A 13,671-nucleotide genomic window follows, 5' to 3' on the forward strand; every position below is an offset into this window, starting at 1 on the left:
CCTTCACAGGAAAGGCTTAGGCAGAGCCTTCAGCCTCCCCTCGCCAGGGCACCCTCCTCGCGAATGCCCTGTATCAGGTGCTGTGCTATCTGGATCATTCCTTACCAATTTCCTACAAGGAAAACCACAACGTCCATCTGAGCCATAAAATGTTATCAGCTCTGCTCTAAGAGCATGCCACGGTGGGAAGTGTGTTGTTGACATCCCACGGCAAAGCCATCACTGAGCGCTTCCTGCGCTAGGACTTCGCTAGACCGAAGGTAACTTGTATTGTCTCATGGACTGCAAACCAGTTCACTAAGCCAGGTGTGGTTTTCTCTGGTACTCAACGGAAAGAGCTGGGCTTTAAATAAGTATTTCTAGCAGAACTTGCTTCTTGAGTAAAACCAATTTTGAAATTTCTTTTTAAAAAGCTATACCTCCAGTAGTTACAGAAAAAGGGAAGAACAGAAGGAAGAACAGAAAAAGGGAAGTTACAAAACTTCCAAAAAGCCCAAGTTAATTATTGGCAGAGTCACAAACAGAACATCCTGTTGCATCCTGTACAAACTCAAGCACTCCAAGCCAGAGCCTACTAAAAGCCAGTAACGCCATACTCGATTAAAAATCCAAACCACTCTTGAACATTTGTTTGACTTAAAAATAAAAACCATGAACAGAGTGCGCTACCTATTTGGAAAGGAAACTTACTTCACATCTTAACAAACTGCGCACACTAATACTGAACTAAGCAACCAATTCTCCTTAAGCTGTGATGTTTTGCAAATGTAATAATGGCAGTAACAATTTTCACTAAACAGCTTGTCAGTGGTAAGGAAGACTCTTTATAACGATAACCCAGATATTTTCTGCTTCATTTATAATAATCACAGTTTTCACACTGCTTTTTATGTGATCATAAACCCTATTATTAGGAAATCTCAAATTTAGTTGTTTTGGGGTTTTTTTTTGCCAATGACTTCTATTGATGTTAACTAATATTTCCCACTAAACATTTCTCAGAAGAAAGGCAGATACTGGTACCAAGATACAAATAATGCATGAAAGAAAACCAGTAATCCTTAAATCTAATTTGGGGCCACTTTGCCACTTAGGTACTCATTTCTGCTGTATGAGAGAAGATTTTGTCACACAGGACACTGGGATGATGCGGTCCTTGATTTTTCTTCTCACACTGGATGGGCACCTGAGCCCCCAAACCTGTTCCTGTGATTGCAGTCACACACTCAGCCCTGTGCAAGCACCTCTAGGATGTTTCTGGGAGGAAATCTCAGGTCCCTGCAGTAATGTTGGCACTGGTGTGTTGCCAGCCCTGCTCCTGACAGCAAAGGGAGATGGTATGGGAACATCGCTGCCCCATTGACAGACCTAAGGATATATCAGGCATATCCCACAGCCAGCTCCAGGGGAGGGGTGTTACCCCATGCCTTGGCACCAGCAGCACCAGGCTCCAGTCCTGAGATGTTCCGGCACACAGTGTGGCATCGGCAGGGACACACGCCCTCTCACTCAGGAGATGTCTGAGATAGTATCTACAGAATGATATAACCATGCTATTGAAAAAGTCATCAGCAATGTGGAGTGTATTATTGCCTTTCTCCTGGTTTGGCAGGTTGTGGGAATGATGATACTAACATAGAAAAGTAAATATCAATTAGGCAATCATTTAGACATTTAGGAAAATCTAGAAGAATACCTAAAGAACTATTATATAAATATTACTTGACATTGTTACCTGTGGATAAGTTATTACAGCCTCACAAAATACAGAAAATCCAAGCAACAAAAATCTGTTTTCCTCCTCAACTTGCAGCAGTATTTGTGGAAAAGTGATTTTGCAATGGCATACTTATATCTGTGTAGGGGTGTGCAGTAGGAGATAAGGTGAAATCAGAGAGACATGAAACTGTCTGTCTCATTTAGAGCTTTTGTGTTTAGATCAATTCCACCAATTTAATACAGCTTTTGAATTCGTTACACTATGAGTCAAACCACTGCTTAGCCCTCAGTTGGATAGTGTATATATATATATATAAGCTGTAAAACCTAAGAAAGGTAGTTTTGGCTTGAAAACCTCAAAAATCTAACATTAAAGTGTGTTAGTTGTTTTGGGTATCATCACATACAATAGGCATTGACTACTTAAAAATGTTTTACAAGGACAAATTTCTGCCACATATTGTCTGAAAGCAGTAATTCTTCTTTATAAAAACAACTCAAATAAGAAATATGAAAATTAGTGATCTGACTAAATACAATTTGGATTTTATTTCCTGCAGAGATTGATCTCATACTGTTTAGGAGGACTGCAGCTGCTTCTGTGGGGAACGGTCACACAAAATGCTACCAATAAAATCAAATAAAGATCAAAAATTGAAATGATATTATAAATACTTTTACATCTCAATGTAAACATCAGTGCTCAGATTTGGGGGTATGTGTGTTCTAAGTCATTGATATCGCTGCTTACACCCTTGATCCTGGCTCAGACAGATTTTCCATGAAGTACCAATTAAGCATATTTCATGCCAGACATCATATATATGCAAAGAGACAGAAAGAACAGTTTGAAGGCTGGGCTAGATCACGTACTGATGGAAATCCATGATCCACTGAACTTGGTGATGAACATGGTATCCGCAAAGTTTGACACTTGTTCATTTTTCACTGAAGTCCACACAATTTCCCACCAATTCTTACCTTGGGCAACTCCAGATCACTGCATACCAAATCACACCAAGAGCTGGGCATCTCTAGGAGAGCAAGGGAGGGATCTGAATCCCACCTACAGTTTCAATATCATGTTTGCCTAATATAGGTGTAAGAGACATATCATCAATTTACAGTGCTTCGTAAATAGTACATCGTAGTGTCTTTTGTCCCCATATAACTATTGAAGATGTTTCGACACTTTTTTCAGCAAAAGTTTCTATAAGAACCTGAGGTTTGAGGAGCTGGAGGAAAAGCGTACAATACTGAATGTATCAGATGGTTCATGTGCAGCTTACCCATTTATTTTGGAAAGGATGTAGGTGTTTAGAAGTGTTCACCAAATGTATTTCACTAAAATTTTCCTCCAGATAAAGTGAGAAGGCCAGTAAGCCAGAGCCACAATAGAATTAAAAATACTTTGTTGAAATACCAGTCCGGACTAAAACATCACTACAGGATCCTAACAGAGTAACGCAGCAGAAATAACATACCTGTTTGTCAGCGGCCCTATGAAGGGGTTAGTGATGAGCTGCACTGTTGCTTTGGAAGCGAACAAGAGACCGACTTGAACGTTTTCATTCAGCAGGTCCTTATCTTCCTTGGGGCAGTCAGCCGGGGAAGGAGTCACATTTACTGTCATTTGTTCTGTCTGAGCACGAGGCAGCTCGCCGGGTCCTGTCTGATCAGATTCATTTCCAGTAACCATCGTCAAGTTATCGTAGTAGGAGAAGATGCTCTGAAAATTGTCCATCGTTGTTGAGACTACGTTAGGCTTAGTAGTCTGGATTTCTGTGTCATTTTTCGCATGTTTGATGCTGTAAAGGTAACTGGGAATTATTGGCACTGGAAAAACAAATAGAATATATCGTCATCTTACTATCAGGTTGTTTGTAAATGGAGTCACCAAATTTTCTTGTTTGCTTTGCCATTGATTAGGAAATGCAAGGCTTTCCTACAGAGCACATTAGTAAGGATTTTAAAACATGGAAGCACAGAACTGAAATAGAAGTTTTCTCAGGGGAAAAAACACACCCGTAACTCAGAAGTACAGTTTAAAACAAATCCTTTTATGTTAGTTTTTATTTTTTGCCAGTTTTCACATATGTGATTTTCTACACAGGCATCATCCAGAAAGCAAAATATAAGCATCAAAGCCCATGTCTGAAGAGTCTCTGTTACACTTGACTGCACAAATCTATTTATTAGATTGTGAAAACATGAAAGATAAGAAAAGCATTGAAACAATTATTAAACCAAAATATTAAAAAATCTAATAAAACACATTTCTAAAATAAACCACAAAAATATCAACAAATAACAGCCATAAGAAGGAAAAAAGCATAACACTCCTATATTAAGTAATCAGAACTAATGTGTGGTGGTGGTGTTTGCATATCTCATTTTTTTAAAAAATGTACATTGAATAGATCATCCAAAAGGGATTTTCTTTGTATTATTTAGAATCATAGATGAATTTTAATTACATTAATATGTATCTCAGAAATCAGCATTTCAGAATTTGTCAAAACAGATGTCAGGTTCATTCAATTTAACACTTAGTGACAGAACCACCCTTCCTCATCTTGCATCTCTTCCTGAAAAAGCCACTCTTTCAGTAAGTCTGAGAACTATCATAATTTCTAGGGCTTCTAGCACTGAATAATTAAATGTTAATAACTTCCTAAGAAAATATATTCATGTAAAAACCATCCAAAATCTACTTGCTAAAAATACATCTGTGTTTAACTGAGGTCTACCCTATGGCAGTAGCTTTTAAGCCGAAGTCCCCCCAGACATTCAGGAGTGATTCAGAAGCTGAGGCTGCAGCATGGTCCGGGCGCTGGCTCTGCACAGCCTGGCTCGTCGCCGCCAGCAGCATGTGCCTTCACGCGTGTGCCCACACAGCCGCCGGCTGCAGCCTCTCTGAAGCCTTTTCTTTCAACTCCTATAAACATCTGAAGATGAGGGCTCCTAAAACTACCAGTGAAAAATATTCAAGCCCCTGATCTGAGTAGATTCCTCACTTGACACTAAGCCACTGATGCCAGTAGAAGCTGCATCTACGACTTTGATCAAAACTTGAAAAATTTTATTAAACCAGCTCACAGAAGTGCTTTTCTTAAAACCCAGTTAGATGGGTTTCTTCTTAACCCCCCATTTTATGGCCAGTGTGGGGGAAGGAGGAACTATCACAAGGAAACAGGCATCTCCAATGTTATCTAGCCTGCTGTTTCAGTTGCATGACCACAGGAGAAGAAACGATGATGAGCTAAAAATATTGTTGTTCTGCAAAGTATCAGTATTAGCAGAAAAAAAAATAAATTATTAAGACCTTTTTATCCTGCAATGAACATAGAAATAAAGCGAGACTTTGACGTGTACAGCTGGGTGTTTGCCATACCTAGAAAATCATTCGTGTTTAAAAAAAAAAAAAAACAACAAAATAAGTGCTTGAAAATGTTTTCGAGAGCGTTAATCGTGCGGGCAGGGAGTGCAGCTGTCACCGGAGGTTATTCCTGGCATCAATCGGGAGGAGGGGAAAAAAGCCCACCCAGACCCCATTGTACCTACCGACCACGGTCAGGAGCATGTTGTCCAGCAGCAAGGCGATGAACACGATCAGCAGGATCAGTTTCCTGGACTGCCGGCTCTCCCGGAGCCAGCGGAGGAGGCTGAGCTCGCCCCACGCCATGGTCCCGCCGCCCGGCCCCGCGCCGCCGGCTCTGCCTGCCCAGGGACAACGGGTCAGGGGACGGCACCGGGGCACCGCGGGCGGCAGCTCCGGCGACTCCCCGGCAGCGGGAGCCCCCCAGCCCGGCAGCCCCCGCAGCCCGCAGCCCCCAGCTCGCAGCCCCCCGGCCCCGCAGCCCCCAGCCCGCAGCCCCCCGCCCCGCAGCCCACCGCCGCCCCGCACCCGGCCGCCGACAGCCCGGCCCGGCTCCGGGCGCAGGTCCCCGTCCAGCCGCACGCTGCCAGCCGGCAGCGCAGAGCGGGGAGGAAGAGGAGGAGGACGAAGAGGGGGAGGAGGAGGAGGCGGCACCGCTGGTCCCCGTGTGAGCGCGGGGAGCGCGGGAAGCGGCCCGGGGGAAGGGGGGGGTCCCGTCCTCTGCCTCCCCGGGCTGCGGGCAGCGGGCAGCGGGCAGCGGGGCTGCGGGGCTGTGGGCAGGGGGCTGTGGGCTGTGGGTAGGGGACTGTGGGCAGGGGGCAGCGGGGCTGTGGGCAGGGGGCTGCAGGCAGAGCTCCTGCTTGCCCCTCTGGGTCACGCCAGAACCCCTGCGTGCCCGCGAAGATGGGCCCAACCAGACACCGCGGGGGAAAATGTCACTGCTTCTGTGCCTCAACACGCGAGCAGGGTGCCCCACGGGCCGGCCCAACACGCCAGTGCGCTGACCCACTCACTGTTTTCCTACAAGCAGGAATTTCCACTGCTTGGCCTTTCAATTGCTCATTTTTCTTGCCTGCCCTGCACTGAATCCCAAGTGTTGCACCCAGCCTTGGGACCCGGGTGTCATCTTTATGAATTTCTTTTCTTCCCAGTCTATGTTCAACAAGAGATTAACTGCGTTGAAGCGACCAAGATTTGCATTTTTTAAAAACCATTATCTTTCCTATCACGTAACACACTGCTTTCCTTTCGTCACCCAGTGCTGAACCTTGCGAGCTGCTCTTTGCTTGGCTGTCCTCACCGAGCTTCGCTCGAGGTAAAGCCCACTGAACTGGGGGATGTCTTTTAATGAGCGTCACGGCCCCAGAAGCAAATATCAGACTGAAGCTGGTGATATCGTGACTATGCAAATCCTCTCCCACTTTAAACGCCTTGTGCATGCTGACCAGCCTGGTGGTGCCCACTTCCAACGCAACGTGATCCCATTGCCAGGGCAGCTTGCTTAGGAAGCGGTGCCCAAACTTGGGCTGGTGCTGCTGCGGCAGCAGGCGTTGCGTGCTGTAAACACCCAGGTTCAGGAATAACAAAAGGCATTTCCACTGTGGAGTTTTGCCAACGTAACAGTAGAAGCTAAATGGTTACTGTCTAAATTGCTCTCTTAGGTCCTAATCCCTCTCTGGATGAAGTTTAACAGGCCTCAGGCATGAGAGTAAATTTTCAGCACAGTGTGTTATTTGCTCTATACAGGTTTTTCTAAAAATAATGGAAAGTGGGAGAGGATATGCTGATAACACATCTCTTCTGCTTGCATGCAGGAGCTTTGATTTTATTTGATGTGTCCGCCATCCATTATTTTTATATGGGACCTATTGCACTGGTACATGGCAAATATCACCCAAGGCTATTAATAAGCTATTTATTCTTGAATGATGGCTTATAAACGGGTTTTTATTTTCCAATTTTTTTAACTGGCAACTTCAGGAGTAGGGCACATTTGTGTTTGAATTTCCAAAATGAAGCATCTGCTCCTGTACTCAGAGGAAACAGAAAAATACGACCTACTGGACTGGGTCGGTGAGAAATGCTTTATCCTCCAAGTATCAGATCCTGAAGGCACTTAGACAGCAAATTACATCATTTCGTTGAGAACTTGTGTGGAGTGCAGTGGGAGATGGGGAGCACTGGCTCTGGGTAGCAACAGAAGCAGCATTAATAAGGGATGCATGTCAGTGAAATGCCAATAGCAAAACTCTGCCAGGAAAACATGGGTTTGAGTATTGTGTATTCCTGGCAGTTCACAGGAGTTAACTGACATTGGTGCTGCTGGGACTGTCACCTGTCAGAAAACAGATGTGGAGAGGAATAAGATGCTTTTCCAGCCATTTCTGATGAGGGACATGATTGTAGAAATGCCTTGCCTCTCTCTCGGTATCATCTATACGACAAGGTGAATGTCTCCTTCCCCCCGCCTCCCCTCCCAGGCCTTTCTTCTAGAATATTTCTCCTCTCCACCCGTCTATCAGTGACACCCACACTGACAGCATCTGGCCATTGTGCTCTGCTGGACTGTACATCACTCTTCCTGCTGTCCTAATTTCTCTCGCCTTCAGCCAATTGATTGATAAGTAATGCTACAATATATATGCAAAATCATGCCTGCACTATTAGCGTGGATAAGCATGAGAGCATTTGAACCCTTTATTTGCATGTAAAGATGCCTACACGTGCACAGATACTATTGCTTTACTAATCTGGCCGATGAAATTGTGGTTACCTCTAGGAAGTGAGCAGGTCAGGAACCTGCTAGGTTTGCTGCTCTGCAGGTGTAAACTGCATTCAAACAAGTAATGATTCTTTCACTAATCTTTATCTTTAATCTGTGACCTGTGTCTACTGGAGTACAAACAGAAAACTAGTAGGACCACAGCCAAATCAGCAGTTACTCTTGGGAACCTGTTGCTGATTTGGTTTTCTTATTGAACTTTTTACTATTATGTAACTGTTAATTAAGACTGGCCAAAAAGGAGGGAAGAAAAGCTGTGGGATTTTTGCCAGGTGTTATTTGAGGTTTCAACCAAATGATTGAGCAAAATTTCATGCTTTGAGAAATGCTGGTCAGCTCCATCTCTTTTGTTAAGTCTCTACCTTTTATTTTCTTTAACTATCCTTTAAAATATACATGTGCTTATTATACCGATATTTAATCATATTATCACTTTATTAATTTTAATAAGAAATAATTATAATCTCTGAAATTAGTTCCAAAAGCATATATTTATTTAGGAATCAAAATTGCGAGGACTTATAAATACTTCTCTCCTAATGAAACACCCTTAAGTCATTAGGGCATGGGCTTAAAGGCACAGGGCATCATAAAGCTGGATGATAAAAGATGTTTTAATGTGGTATCTGACTCTCAGGCTTTGGCAGACTGAATGGTAGACTCTCCTGAATCACCTCTGCCATAGGGCCTGCATAACCAAATGAGCTATGCAGACAAATAAAATAGCCGTAAACACACAGGCAGGGATACTGCAAATGATCACCAGTCTGGACATGATGTTGGAGAACAGCACTTACTAGCAGTCAAAATTTTTACCCCAGCCAAAAATTCCTCTGTGGCAGTGTGTCCTGGCTGCTGTCATGGGAAGTGGCACCATGTCTTTACAAGCCCAGGGGAAAAGTGACATTTTGCTGGTTTGCCTACAGGTTCCTGAAGTGATGAAATTTAGAAAAAAGCACTTCTGGTTCTCACCATCCAAGCTGAGAAATGCACTACCTTGCTGGCTTCTTTGGGAAAAGTAATTCCTTTTAAAGCTGTCTCTTTTTAAGATTTACATTTATTTTTAGTGCTTGGAGTTTAATTTGCAATAATTCATAGTTATCTCAGCTTTCTGTATGAATTAATCACTTGCAGTTATTGCTATTGGGGAAAATTCCTGCTATAAATAATTCTTACCATTTAAGTTGGAAGACATACCTGGCAGCTTATGTTTTACTAATAACAAGTAATATACTTAGTCAGCTTTTTCAACCTTTGTAGCTCTTTCAAGACTTTTTTTCTTCGTGCCCGACAGTCATGCTACTAATTACTCGGTAGTAAGACTGTGTGGTAGTTAGTTCCACTGAATAATGCATCTCCTCTTATGCAGGCATTGAGGATATGCATTGTATTTTAATTTTCTGCCATATAGCCTACAGTAAATATATGTGTGAATGTGTATATTTTTATAGATATATGTAAATATATAATATATGATTGATTACACAATATATGATTGTTCACCGTGGCATGCAATGTTCAGAGGAGAGAGGAAAAAAAGCAGAAATTTTGCTTTTAAGAGGGTCACTTATCAATTAATCTGTAATGCTAAACATTTAGCTGAACGACTGTGCGTGTGATAAGCGGGTCTGAGACTGTGAGGGGTTCATTTTTAAAGCTAGAAAGGCTCCAGGTGGAGAAAGGGTGTATGGGGAGAAGGTGGCGTATTACACAACTCATCTGTCTGCTAAGAAGAAGGAAAACATCACTTGCTGCCCTCTGCACAGAAACAGCAATATTAATTTTAACGTAGGAACGTAGGGCAGCCATTTCCCCATGCACCAAGAAACTGTGGCAGGAGGTGCAGGCGTGTTTTAGAGATGTAGGAAGGCTGCAGTGGAAGAAGAGTAGAAGGAGAAATGAAGATACATAGCTGATGCTCTGTTGTGATGTTCATGGGAAGTGATAGACATCAGCATACAGGTGTGTCGTGGAGAAAACTCTAGATCACAATACATTATGGCATAAGCTATCTCTATGCACTAAAGAATTTAACATATTAAAAAGCAAAGTTTTTCAAGTTAGGGCACTTATTCTAAAATATTGTTCACACATAGTCTTGACCCAAAGTAGTAGCAGCAGTCTGAGGTGCGATCTCTTCAGGTTTTCTCCGTACCATTCACACTGAAAAAAAACCCATCAAAAGCTGATATGGTTGGGAAACAGTATTGTAAGAGTTTCCATGAGGGTTTGAAATTTTCAGAGTGTTTCAGAACTAGGAAATTTTATTCTACAGCGCAACATCTTTCCACTAAAATTGACTTTTTAAACTATTTTGCTATTCACAATGAGAAAAAATATTTGGCTACTCTGGAGTTGGGGAAGTGGTTAAGCAGAAACTCACTGCTTACCCTGCTCCCTATTTAAATGCCTGAAGAAAACTTATAGCCTGAAATGTTGTAGCATGAAAACAGTATTTAGCTGTATATTGGAAAATATTTAGCTACATAAGGGAACAGTAGTTAAAGCAATGGTAGAATGAACACCAGTAATGCTTGATCCGTGCAATGGTTTCCCGGTATGCCTCAGGTGTATAACCTCACCTTTTAGACGTGCTTGAAAATTTAGACTAAAGAAACCCAAAACTGATAGAGGAGGGGCCACATATCAGCACTGGCCCTGATTTCTCCTCCTGTCTTCCAGTACTATGCTGCTATTGCCTGCCCACAACATGAGAGGAGGGAAGGGCAGCCCCTCCGGTCCCACACCCCAGAACACCATCGCTTCCGCGCTGCACCCAGAATATCAGTGCTAGAACGCTGAGAGCCGCGTTACCCTCAGGATATAGTGTGCCTGTCCTTGGGCTCTGTCAGGAGAGCCATCGTGCTGCAAGATGTCCAGGGAAGCAATTTTTAGCCTTTTCCATGGCAGACTTTTTCTAGCCACTATTATTACTGACCACAGGTTGGTGATGGTGAGGTCTAGCTCTGACACGTTTCATTGCTCTGACAAGAAAAAAGGGTCTGCCAAGCACATTAAAAGCTGGAAAGTAACTAGGCTAAATAACACCTTGTTTTATCTGTTCTTTCCAAGCTGGTATTCTGTTTGCATTGAACAGAACCCTGAGGGCAGCCCACTGTTAGCTTCACGATCAATGGGAAGACATGCTGGCCTCAGTTTTACAAACCTAATTATTTTCTTCAGAAATCTGTCTGAAACTAAAAGGCATCTGACAACAAAACCTCTCCTGTCCCTGGAGCTTAGAGGAATTCAGTCATTTCATGTAAATTGTGTTTATATTGACCGCTTACATGGTTTTTTAAACTGGTACCTTTTAGGTGTCTTTGCAAGAAAGCAGAGTCCCCTCCAGACACAAACCATGTTCTCCATGTATTAAGAAATATGGTTGGTAATAAGGATATAGTATGTGTTTGTATTTATACCCACACAGACATAGGCACATAAATGGTTGCATGTGTGCATGTGCATGCGTGTAAGATGCCACTGTGCATCAGTTACTCAGGTAATGGTGCACAAGCCACATGCCCTGGGAAGTCTGAAGGGCAAAGCAGAGGGTGAGCAGGTTGTGGGGAAATGAAGCAACAGCTTTTCCTTCAGTGGCTGGGCTTCAGAGGCAAATACTTTCCTGCTTCTTTAGCCCAGGCGTCAGCCTGTGCACTGACTTGGAGCGTACAGGAAGCTTTGAGGTCCGTTTGGTTTAAGTACTTGTTCACCTTTAACATTTGCCGACTGGTTAAAAGATTAGCCGGGGTTTGTGCGCATCATAAGCCCTTTGCCACAGCATAGCTGTGCATCAAAAACTGGATTCAGCCTCTTCTTTCTGCTGGTGTGCAACACACTGCCTGCATTCACACTGATGAGTTTTGCAGAAACCGGCCGACGCTGCGTGCATGAATGCAGGGGTGTCCCCAGCAAAAGAGATCCTGAAAGTGAGGCAAGGCGAGTTTGAAGTATGACATGCACTCACTGTCAGCTGTGCTATGGTAGGAGAAAGGAAAGGCTCAGAGACAGTGAGAGTCATGAAGCCAAAAAAGTTCACGAAGCGGAACTTCAGAGGCGGAAACATACAAAGCAGGACTGCTGGGCAGGGGAATACTTTTTCCAGGTCTTGAATCAGTTATGGGGAATATCCTCCTTGAACTCAACCCGAGTAGCTCTGTACATTCAAGACACAACTCAAGAGTTAGTGAAGGGGGAAATGTTTGCCTCCAATAGGAGGAAGCAGCTGGAGGCCAGGGCAGGCTCTCCTTTTTCTGTGCACTTTCAGAACAGCCAGCAGTGAAGAGGTGGCTCCATGCCTCCCGTAGATCTGTAAACCTTCGTTTAGCACAAAGAAAGAAGTGCAAACCAAGAGACAAAAATGGGTAAAACATGAAGAAGCACTTCTACCTCTTGGTTGCATTTCAGGTGAGTTGCTGGCCCGTCATGACAAAGCATTGTGTTCCCAGACCCTGAAAGTCATACCACAAGTCCTGACTTACCTGAACTCTTGTCCAGGTAGTTGTTAGGGTTCTCCTGTCCAGGATCTCTCCTGTCCAGGATTTCCATGATTGCTGACAGCCTGCTTACTGCAAACCCCACAACGTGAGCATAGTGGACTGTTTCAGGACCTCCTGGCTGGCTCAGCCATAGCCATGCACTGCGGTAAAGGAACCTACGTGGTGGGTGGGTGCTGTTGGCACCTGATGGCACCACATCACGAGGGCACAGCAGTCACGCCAGGGCTGCCGTGCCGAGCAGGGGGATGCCTCGGACTTCTTGTGAAGTCATTCCTTGTTCTTTAACACAGTTTTAGCACAGCTGGCTTCTGCTTATGTGAAAAGGTTAAACCAAGCTGTAACTTTGTCTTTCTAAAGGATGAGTTGAGTGTCAATAAAATAAAACAATGTTTTGTTTGACATGTTTAAGAGTTTACAATAGAATCCCCCAAATACAGAATCATCATTAGTGGAAGTGGCTCCAAAAAGTTGGCTTACTTTGCTAACATTTAAGAGCAAATCCCATCTATTGTGGAAAGTGAATCCACTCTAAAATCCTTGAATTGCCTGTCAGACCTACACCTAAGTATATTATCCTGGATTAAACCCTGTGGAAAATTCATAATGAAAAACAAGCCAACCATGCAGAGCAGGTGTGACTTGCAGACTGCTGCATGCTGTGATTGCTTCCCATAGATTATAATTTTAGCAGCACCTGGGCTGAATGTGCTGTGCTGATGCAACAGCCTTACGGTTCCTAATGAAATAATTATGGGATAATAGCACAAAGAAACGTTCAGAGCTTGCAAGAAAACCAACAACTGCAATGCAGGAACAAAGATACTAGATTAGCTGGAGATGAAAAGCTTTTGTGTGGCCTTATTTATATTGCTGGTGTAAATAAAATCTCTTCAGACCTGTATGTAATATGTTATATATAAATGCAGTCAATGAGAAGTTCATGGGTATGGAGGGAGTTGCTATGGTTTTGCAAAAGGAAAAGGCCTTACATAAAATATCCTGTTTGTTTGGGAAAGGTGAGATGACAGAAGAAGAGGAGAGCTTTGTACCACCTACTTCTTTCCCTTCTGAGCTCCCTGAGAGCTCAGGGAAGGGTGATTGGCGCTTTCAAGGGTGGCTGCCCTTGCTGCAGTCTGAACTGCCCTCTGCAGCTGCCTCTCTGTGCTAACCCATCTGACTTGGGAGAAGAGACAAACCCTCAGTATAATCACTTGCTGCCTCAGTATAATGTGTGTAACGCTCTTTACCTGATCACCAGTAGCTTCACACAGTCTTGTTCATTAACATATATG

At 43.5% G+C, this 13,671-nt stretch overlaps 1 protein-coding gene across 3 annotated transcripts in view; it reads right to left on the bottom strand.

Annotated features, from left to right (window-relative positions):
* SLC18A2 (solute carrier family 18 member A2) overlaps window positions 1-5,744 on the bottom strand; it is a 33,012-nt gene extending 27,268 nt beyond the window's left edge. For 2 of the 3 annotated variants that reach the window (XM_055720084.1, XM_055720082.1), the window contains exons 1-3: window positions 5,627-5,741; window positions 5,284-5,439; window positions 3,204-3,555 (exon numbers count right to left, since the gene is read on the bottom strand). In XM_055720084.1, coding sequence (XP_055576059.1) covers window positions 3,204-3,555; window positions 5,284-5,404 — 473 coding nt within the window. In that variant the 5' untranslated portion in view covers window positions 5,405-5,439; window positions 5,627-5,741. Of the gene's footprint in view, window positions 1-3,203; window positions 3,556-5,283; window positions 5,440-5,613 lie in introns of all 3 variants that reach the window. The other variant, XM_055720083.1, reaches the window with a different exon arrangement.
* Window positions 5,745-13,671: the final 7,927 nt, after the last annotated feature.

This window comes from Falco cherrug, chromosome 9 (assembly GCF_023634085.1).
Source record: "Falco cherrug isolate bFalChe1 chromosome 9, bFalChe1.pri, whole genome shotgun sequence".
NCBI classification, from domain to species: domain Eukaryota; kingdom Metazoa; phylum Chordata; class Aves; order Falconiformes; family Falconidae; genus Falco; species Falco cherrug.